The 10,091-nt window shown below is 51.2% G+C and overlaps 1 protein-coding gene across 1 annotated transcript in view; it reads right to left on the bottom strand.

Annotated features, from left to right (window-relative positions):
• The window catches only part of CDH22 (cadherin 22, type 2), a 104,673-nt gene that overhangs the window by 35,638 nt on the left and 58,944 nt on the right, over positions 1–10,091 (bottom strand). Inside the window, 3 exon segments of the mRNA XM_010835113.1 lie at positions 4–105; positions 2,731–2,924; positions 7,579–7,746. Of these exon segments, the coding sequence (XP_010833415.1) occupies positions 4–105; positions 2,731–2,924; positions 7,579–7,746 (464 nt within the window).

The raw sequence follows: 10,091 nt of genomic DNA on the forward strand, positions 1-10,091 counted from the left end.
CGCCTGGTCGCGGAACGTGCCTAGGTCAGCGAAGCGGGGGTCCACGAACTTGTTGAGGGCCTCCAGGACCACGGTGTGCACCGGCTGGGACTCGAAGTCCAGGCGCTGGAGGGGTGGGCGGAAGGGAGCAGAGGGCGGTGAGTGGGCTGGGGTCTGCGCCACACCTCCAGGTGAACAGAGCCCAAGTCTGGCGGGGGCTGGCCTCGCCCCGAGGGGGCGGGGCCGGCCCCGAGAGGGTGGGGCTGGCTTAAGGTCACAGTTGACTGAGGCATCACTGACTCAATGGCATCACTGACACACGGTCTGGTTACAGGTAGAGAAAGTCAGGCCCTGCTAGGGACAGTCTTGCTCAGGGACACAGGGTCACATACTGAGTCCCAGACTTCCTGCTACCCGGCACACGAGACTGGCCTTAATGTATTAATTTACAAAGCACTGTGTGCCAGTGTTCTAAATGTAGCGACTCATCTAATTTTACAGCGTCCCAAAGAGGCTTGTATTATTATTATCATCCTATTTGACACGTGAGGACATCGAGGCCCAGCAGACTCTGTAACTTACCCTAGGTCACTTAGCAGTTAGTCCCTGGCAGAAGTGGGATTCACATCCCCAGCAGTGGGGCTGTCAAGTTCCAGCCCTTAACCCCACTGCAGGAAAGGCACTGGATCTGTGGCTGCCAAGCTGTGTATCTGCGGGCAATCTGTTCAACCTCTCTGGGCCTCGGGCAGGAGAGTGAGATGAGACCTTCCTGGTGTATTATTGGTGGCAGCTGCTAATGTGAGTTGAGCCTGATAAGCTGGGTGGCCTTAGAGCTTCCCTCAGAGGCCTGGCTAAAGCTACGCTGTTCTGGTCCTCATCAGGGAATGCTGGTGGGTGACCCTCTGATGGACAAGCTGCATGGCTGAGTGGACTCTGGCCTCCTAAGGATAACGCCTTTAGAGCAAAGAGAAAGGGCAGTGGTGGAACCATGGGCATCACTGTTACATGCTGGGGGAGCCATCTGGGCAGCAAGGGCCACCTTCCTGGAGAACTGTCCTCTGTCTAGGGACCCTCCTTTCCTCTCAGAACCTCCCCTCCACACTCCCCCTTCCCCAACAGAAAAAAAAAAGAGAGAGAAAGAAAAGAAGGGCTACCTCCTCCCTCCATCCTGTTGCCTGGGAAATCAGGATGCAGGGAGGCAGGCTCGGACCTGGCCTGGGAATGAGCGATGGGCTCTGGAGCCAGGTCATCAATCAGGCGGGGCTCTGCTCCCTGAGCCAGCACTGACTCCACAGAGACACCTCAGGCGCCACTGCTGGAGCAGGCGGGGTGGGGGTGGGGTTATGGGGCAAGAGGCAGGGAGGATGGGGGAGTTACTACAGGGGCATCACCGGGGATGAGAGCAAATGCTGTGTTGGGGTCCCCGGGCTGGGCTTGGGGCCTGATTCTGCTGCTCTGTGATGCTGGGCCTCCCCAGGCCTCCAGTTCCCCCATCTGTGAAATGGGCTCATCTTACAGTGAAGACAAGTGGAGGTCAGAAGACCGAAAGCCATGTAATGTTTAACAGGGTGGATTCTGGAGACAGACTCCCTGGGGCCTTGTCCCTACAACTTCTCTGTAAGATGCTAGGCCTTGGGTGCAAATGACTGAACTCAGGGCCTCAGATTCTCGCCTATAAAATGGGCAATAATAATACTGAGAGGGTTGTTGTAGAGATTAAATGAGTTAATACATGGAAAGCATTGGAAAGGAGGCTGGCACGCTATTCACACTTCATTGAAAGTATTAGCCTCATATCCTTATCCTAGTTGAAAAAACAGAGTTTTCTCTATCCTCAAGCCCTCGTGGCCAGGGAGAGAGTTTGATTATTGAGTGAATGAAGGGCTGTCAGGGCAGATGTTTCTGTAGGTCCCAGGAGGCAGAGCCTGGGCTGACAGGAACAAGAAAGATTGTGGCTGAATGGGAGAAGGAGGAGCAGGACACTGGTAGGGAGTGAGTGTCCCATCCCTGGGAGTATACAAAGGGCTTACGACTGTTTGTAGGCCAGGCAGGGGACTCAGACCTCCCGTGGAACAGCAGGGTTGGGGTGGACAGTGTCAAAGGCCTGTGCACCCCTGAGTTGCCAAGCTTGTGACCAAGCCCTTGAAGATGATTTTTGCTTTTTTATCTGACCTCTGTCTCCTTTCCCTAGGGGGTGCTGAGTTTGCTGTTTGAGCTTCTGGTTCCTGGGCTGGTCAGTGGGTAAGGAGGCTATTAGACTCAAGAAAGAAAGAGCTTTGGGGTCACCAGACCCGGGTTCAAATCCTACTCTATCCCTTACAGGTATAATCTTGGGCAAGCCCTTCTACCTTTCTAAATCTCTGTTTTCTTACTTGTAAAAACAGTCATAATATGTTTTCCTTCCGAGGGTAACATCAAGATGAAAGGAAACAGTGAGTGTGAAAGGCCTGGTGTGAACTTGAAGTAGCACAGCGTAGTATGTAAGAGCACAGATTCAAATCTGGATTGACTCCTGGCTCTTGACTGCTACCTGTGCAACCTTGGACAAGTCACTTAACCTCTCTGTGTCTCATGTTCTCATTTGTAAAACGGGAAGGACAGCATTAGCGTTTTCCCAGGTTGGTCCAGCGTCCCTGGAGAGACTTCACCCCTGGAGTGAAGTGGGATGGGGTATTTGGCTGCTCAGTGACCCCCTACCCGACCCTGCTGCCCTGGGGTCTGTCTCCCCCATCGCTTCCGGGGCGGCCGCACCTTCTGCACTACGATGATGGCCTCCTGCGTGTCACTGTCTGTGATGACCTTGAACACGTGCCCGCCGCTGCCGCTCTCCTCCCTGAGGTGGTAAGTCATGTCTGTGTTTTCGCCCACGTCTGAGTCCTCGGCCTTCACGCGTCCCACGGCCGTGCCGATGGGGGCCGACTCCTGAATGCTGAACTGGTACATCTCTGTAGGGGATACAGTTGTGAGTGGGGATGGTAAGGCAGGCCCTCCCCCAGCTTCCACCAGCGCTAGGGGAGAGGAGGGGGGCTCTCAGATGGGCTCCTTGGAGCTCCCTGCTTGGCCAGGACTGGTGTTGGGAGAGACACTTCCTCTGCAGAAATGCCGGACGCAGTGCAAAGAGGAGGGTTCTAATTCTGACCTTGGCTTTATCCCCTGATTGATTTGAGAAAGTGTCGGCAGTTCTTTGGGACTCAAGTGTCCTCATCTGCCCAAAAGGGGACAGAGAAGCACAGTGATCAAGGCTACGGCCCTGGAGTCAGTCCTGGCTGTGTAGTTCTGAGCTCTGGTTTTCCTCATCTGTAGAATGGGAATAATAATAGTGCCTTCCTAATAGCACTGTCATTTCCCAATTAACTGAGATGATAATGCATGTCAATTGCTTAGCACAGAGACTAGTATCTGTTCTCTACCCAATAAATGGGACACATTGCATTCAAATAGTCGGGCTGCACACTGATTTTTTTTGTTGCTGTGGATGTTAATGATATTGGTTCCTTCATTTCCACATATTTATTGAGCATCTATGATGTCCCAGATGCAGCTCTATGCATTGGGGTTCCAGCAACAAGCAAAACAGACCCAAATCCCAGGGCTCACAGTGCTTTTCTCTTAACGGAAGGAGAAAGACACTAAACAATCATATCAGTAAAATAGGATGTCAAATGGTACTTGGGAGAAAAATAAAACTGGGAAGGGAAATGGGGAGTGATGATGAAGGTGTGTGTGGAGTTTTAAATAGGGTAATTGGGACTTTCCTGGCGGTCCAGTGGTTAAGACTCTGTGCTTCCAATGCAGGGGGCGAGGGTTCAATCCTTGGTTGGGAAACTAAGATCCCACATCCCATGGGATGCAGCCAAAAAAAACTGTAAATGTGGTAATCGAGGAAAAGACAACATTTCTGCAAAAGTCTGAGGGAGGTGAGGCAGTGAGTCAAGCAGATATTTGGGAAAGACAGAGGGAACAGCAGGTGCAAAGGCCCTGAGGTGGGTGCAGTGCCTGGCATGTTTGAAGACTGGCAAGATGGCCACTGTTACCAGAGTGGGGAAGCAGAGGGGAAACCAGAAGGAGTGAGGGTCAAGTGGAACTCAAATGGCTCCCTGCTGTCCTCCCAGAGTGGAGTTGAAGGTGGGGGTGATTTGCTAAGTGATGGGCCTGCCCAGGGGAAGCAGGGGCTGTGGCACCGGGGATGTGTCTCTTGGAGCCCCCACTGGTCTGAATACCCTTGTGTGGTGTGGCTGTCTCTGATTGACTCTCACAAAAGAGTCTTGGGGGGACTCTTAACACAAGCTGACCATGCCACTCCCCACTCTTTACCATAGCTCCCCACTGCACTTGGAATGAAGTTGTACAAGCCCCTTGGCCCCTGCTGACTTCTGCAGCTTCATGCCTCCAATGCCCCACCTCAACATGAGCCTTAGCCTGGCTGAAGTTCTTGTAATTCCTTCAGGATGACTTGCTCTGTGCCACCTCTAGCCATTCCCTCGCTTTATTCTCCTCTCTGCCTTCGCTTCCCCTGTTTCCTCTCCTTTTTAGTCTCAGTGACTATTACCTCCTGTAATGGGGAAGGTTCCCAGACCTCCAGGCTCTGGTCCCGTGTGTCCAGGGCCCCCAGGCTTATCCTATTGTAAGGATTACTGCATTTCCCTATTATTTCCTGTTTATTCTCCCTCCCTCTGTCTTCTCCCTCCCTCCGGGCTGTGAGCTCCTGCAAGGCAGGGACCACATCTCTTATTCATCCGGCATTCATGGTGCCTGGCAGAACACCAGGCTGTCACATAAATGAAATGTTTGAGTGACTAGTGAGTGAATGAATGAAAAGCAGCCTGAGTTACTAGTATACACTCACTAGATTAACACAAATGAAAGAAATCTGACAATACCAAGTATCAGTGAGGATATGGTATGATGGACACATGCATTTCTTCATGGGGGAAAACAATTTGGCTTTATTTAGTAAAGTTGAAGATGAGTTTATTCTGCTCCTCTGTAGACTAAGGAAATTGCATGCAAAACAGCAGGAGGGACACATACAACCATGTTCAAAGTGGTGTCCTCTATAATAACCTCAGACTGGAAACAACACAAATGTCCATGGGCGGGAGAATAGATAAATCGTGGAATACTATACAGCACTGAAAATGAACGCATTATAGCTAGAAGCAATAACATGTGATTTCACAAACATAATTTGGGGAGATAAAAAAGCAAGATGAATCATTTGTATTGTGAGTTTCAATTTAGATAAGGTTAAAAACTTATAAAATTAAACTATAATGTTAGGTGATGCCTACATGGGTGAATTGACCCTAAAGGACTGGATAAAGAAGATGTGGTATATATGCATATTTATATATAATGAAATACTACTTAGCCATAAAAAAGTGAAATTTTACCACTTGCAGCAAGATGGACTTGGAGGGCATTATGCTAAGTGAAATAAGTCAGACAAACAAAGACAAATATTGTGTGATATCACTTATATATATATAATCTAAAGAATATTAAAAAAAACATATTCACAGATATAGAGAACAAATTAATGGTTGCCAGCGGGAAGAGGGAAGCGGGCAGGGGCAATATAGGAGGAGGAGATTGAGAGGTACAAATTATTAGGTTTAAAAAAGCTACAAGAATATATTGTACAACATGGGGAATATAGCAACTAATTTATAATTAATTATAACTATAAATGGAGTACACCTTTAAAAATTATGAATCACTGTATTGTACACCTATAATTTACATGATATTATACATCAAAGAAAGTGAAAGTGTTAGTTGCTCAGTTGCATCCAACTCTTTGTGATTCCATGCACAGTAGCCCACCAGGCTCCTCTGTCCATGGAATTTTCCAGGCAAGGATACTGGAGTGGGTTGCCATTCCCTTCTCCAGGGGATCTTCCCCACCCAGGGACTGAATCCGGGTCTCCTGCATTGCAGGCAGATCCTTTACTGTCTGAGCCACCATGGAAGCCCCTATTATCTACTAACTATACTTCGATAAAAAAGAAAAGCAAAGAGATGATGGTCATGAAAGTGGATGGTGGTTAACTCTGGAAGAAGAGGTAGGGGGAGAAGTTATAATCAAGAAAGGACTTGTGGCCGCTTCTGGGTCCTGGTCAGCGGTTACAAGAGTGTTTGTTTTGTAATTATGTACTGAACTGGACATTTATATTTTATGCATTTCTGTTTGTGTGCTGTACTTCCCAATAAAGAAATAAAGAAAGAACAGATGAACAACACGGCTATATATTAAAAATGGATGACCAACAGGGTCCTACTGTACAGCACAGGGAACTCTGCTCAATGTTATGTGGCAGCCTGGATAGGAGGGGAGTTGGGGGGAGACCTGATGGGAGGGGAGTTGGGGGGAGAATGGATACATGTATATGTATGGCTGAGTCCCTTTGATGTCTGCCTGAAAGTATCACAACATTGTTAATTGGCTATACTCCAATATAAAATGAAAAGGTTAAAAAAAAGAAAGAAAGAATACATGAATGAATAAATAAGAGTCTTCCAGGGGCTCTGGCCCCTCTGTCTGCCCCTCTCCTTCCAGCTCAGGGCTGGCACACAGCCTGGCACACAGCAAACTGGGTGGCCCCGCCCCTTCACAGGGGCTTTGAAGCTTCCCCATCAAGTGAGTGGGGCTGGGCTGGGGGAGTGGCTGAGGGCGGCTGCTGGACTGGGTTCCCCGGGCAACAGCAAAGACGGGGAGCTGGCTGGCGGGCTCTGCCCACCCCACTTGGCGTCTGGACTGAGGCGCTTAGGCTGCGATGTGCTCTCAGCTAAGGGATTGGATTCCCTTATCTCTCGGGGGTCAGTCCCCTGTGGCAGGGCCTAATGTGAGAGCAGCAGACCTCAAGTAATGACTCGCCCGATAGGGATCAGCCCGGCTCCCCATGGCATTTAGTCTCTGCCAGCTTCGGCGGCTTCCTGGGCACAGCTTTCTCGTCTAAACCTGGGACGGAGGGGCTGGCTGGGCTGATGGGAGGTGGAGGACAGGACCAGAGAAGACACCCCCACTCTGTTGTGCCTGGGGAGGCAGAGAGTGGAAAGCACCCTCCCCCAGTTCAGAAGCACAGAGTCCTCCAGGCTCGGAGGAGAGGAAAAGCCCTGTCTCTCCAGACCCTGGCATTTCTATGTACAAATGATAGGTGCCCCTGGGCATGGCTGCAGCCTCTGTCTGTATGTCTAAAAGACCCCTGTGTCTGTCCCTCCATCCCCAGCATACCTTTGCAAGCTCAGATCAGTAGCAGATCACACATAATAAGCGTGACAGGGGTGTGTGCAAGGACCAGCTGGAGTGGGTGGACAGACAGGGGCTCACTCTTGGCCAGAAGCAAGGTGCAGGGAGGGGTGGTAAGTGTGTTACATGGATGTATGGAAAGTCAGACAACTTTGGGGCTGTCTCTTGCAAAAAGCAAGATTGGAGGGGGGAGGGGGTTGGGGTGACTTGGATGGATAGACAGATGGACAGATCGGGGAGGCCCTCTATGGCGAGAAGGCTGCAGGGCAGCTTGGGGTCAGAGGGTGGCTGGGAGGGATGACCAAACAGACACACAGATCCACTCCTCCCTCTGGGAAGGCCTCACTCACTCTGCGGGAAGCGGGGCGGGTTGTCGTTGACATCAGTGACCACGATGGTGACGGTCGTGGAGCCGGAGAGGCCGCCCAGCTGGCCCGCCATGTCTGTGGCCTGGATCACCACCTCGTAGCGCTCCTGGCTCTCGCGGTCAAGGTCGGGCACGGCCGTCCGGATCACACCTGTGGGTGGGGGGTTGAGGCCAGGGATGCCCCTTGCCGGCTGCCAACTGATACAGAGACCCCTCCCCAGGCAGAGGCCAGGCTCATTCAACTTCAGGAGGGGAGTTGCTGATGCAGAAGACACTGATACGACCACCGTGCAGGTGTGGGGCTCAGCATACACACACAGACACACACACACCTGCACGCTTATACAGATAGGCTCACAGATAACTCACACTCAGCACTCCACACACACACACCCTCACACACACACTCCTCTCTCACACACATCAGATTCACGCACGCGTGTGTCTTCAGTTGCTCAGTTCGCATCTAACTCTTTGAGACCTCATGGACTGTAGCCCGCCAGGCTCTTCTGTCCATGGGATTTTCCAGGCAAGAATACTGGAGTGGGTTGCCATTTCCTTCTCCAGGGGATCTTCCTAGACCAGGGATCAAACCCACGTCTTCTGCATTGTAGGCAGATTCTTTACCGCTGAGCCACTGGGGAAGCCCAGATACATGCACATATACTCTAAAACACAAACCTTCCCATCCACTTGTACACAAAACACACGCATTATATACAGACATATTAACATACACCCACACACTCACACACATACATGCATATTCACACACTCACATGCAACCCAAAAGCAACAGAATATGGACTATTTAGTTTACTAAAAAGAGGCATAAGGCCTAGAATCAGGCACTGTGTGACTCCCCCTTGAGCCTCCGATCCCACTTTCAGGGTCTCAGTTTCCCCATATGAGGGGGAGTCCCGACATTTTCTGGGTGAGCCTGGCCTGTGTCTGATTCATCCTGGGTCGGTGTCACTCAGCCCAGAGCCAGCCCCAGCGTGGCAGCTTGGTGAATGTTTAACTGAGTGAACTGGCCTGACAGTCACCCTCAAACACACGATGGAGTCACACTCGCCCGCACATAAACACTGATATGTCTCACACACTTAGACGTACTATTAATACATTAATACACAGGTAACACCTATGAGGTCACATGCACAGGCACACACATAGCTACTAGCACACACTTATTCTCACACACACACATACACCCTCCACGATTAAGTCATCACCCAGCCCTGGGGACCCCAGCCCTTTCCTCTGGGGCCCGGCCCTAGATTCTCTGTCCAGGCACCAGCTAATTGCTGATCAGACAACCCTTCAAACTGTTAATGGAAGCAGGCAGAGGAGCAGCAGGAAGGGGTGGCTGTGAGATGAATTCTGAGCAGGGGAAGGCTGGACTTCTGGTCTCCCAGACACTTGCTTATACGGTGGGAGATCAGGCGGGAAGGGGGAGTTGATGAGCCAGTCAGAGTCCCCCCACCCCTGACCCACTTCAACCTGTGAACGCCAGGTGGTGGCAGGTGGTGCCCAGGGCCTGAACACCAGGTGGAGTCACGCACCAGCAGCCCCACGATGCGCCCCATAAAACCCAATCTCTCCCTCCTGATGTCCCCAGACAGCCCCTAGCCTCCAATAAAGGCAATAGAACGGGAGGAGAGGCTATAGTGTGTGTGTGTGTGTGTGACTGGGGGAGCCAGGGGTGGTGCATCTAGGGGGTGTGCCTGCTTTTGTGGGATCCCATGGAGATACGGAAAGTGCAGTCTGTCTAATCAGGGGTCATGGAGACCCTCTATCAGCAGCCTTCAAGACTCCTCAATAAGCTCCCTCCTGACTGCTCCTTGGCCTGGACTGATCTTTCCAAGGGCAGGGGAGACTTGGAAACAGATGAACTTGGGATACATCCCAGACCTGCTATTTGTTGACCAGGTGATCTTGAGCAAAACCCCTCACCTCTCTGGACCTCAGTTTTGTCATTTATAAAATGGGACCATCACATACCTCCCCAAAGAGCAGGATTTCCCCAACTGGCACCGTGGACATCTCGGGCAGGATAATTCCACCCACGAGATGCTGGTAGCAGCGCCCTCCCCCTCCCAGCTACAGTTCCAGACATTGGCAAATGGTCCCTGGGGGGCAGAATTGGTGCAGAGTTTCAACTCATGAGAACTGCATGTGACAGTAACAATAACTGACATGGATGTGCATTTACCCTGCGCTTGCCATGGTTCCAAGCACCTTAAGGGAACTGCCTCATTGAAATTGCTCATCAGCCCTATGAGGATGGTGCTATGATTATACCCAGTTTGCAGATGAGGACATGGAGGCACAGACAGGTTAAGTACTGGCCCAAGGTCGCACACGGAGAAAGTGCACAGTCAGGATTCCAGCAGGCTCTCTGGGGCCAGAGCCCATGCTGTGGACGGCTCTGCTGGACCTCAGTAAGGATGGTGGGCCCCTGCCCAGCCAGCCTGGTATCCCCCACCCCACCCA

Source organism: Bison bison, unplaced genomic scaffold (assembly GCF_000754665.1).
Source record: "Bison bison bison isolate TAMUID 2011002044 unplaced genomic scaffold, Bison_UMD1.0 scf7180017864038, whole genome shotgun sequence".
Taxonomy (NCBI): Eukaryota; Metazoa; Chordata; class Mammalia; order Artiodactyla; family Bovidae; genus Bison; species Bison bison.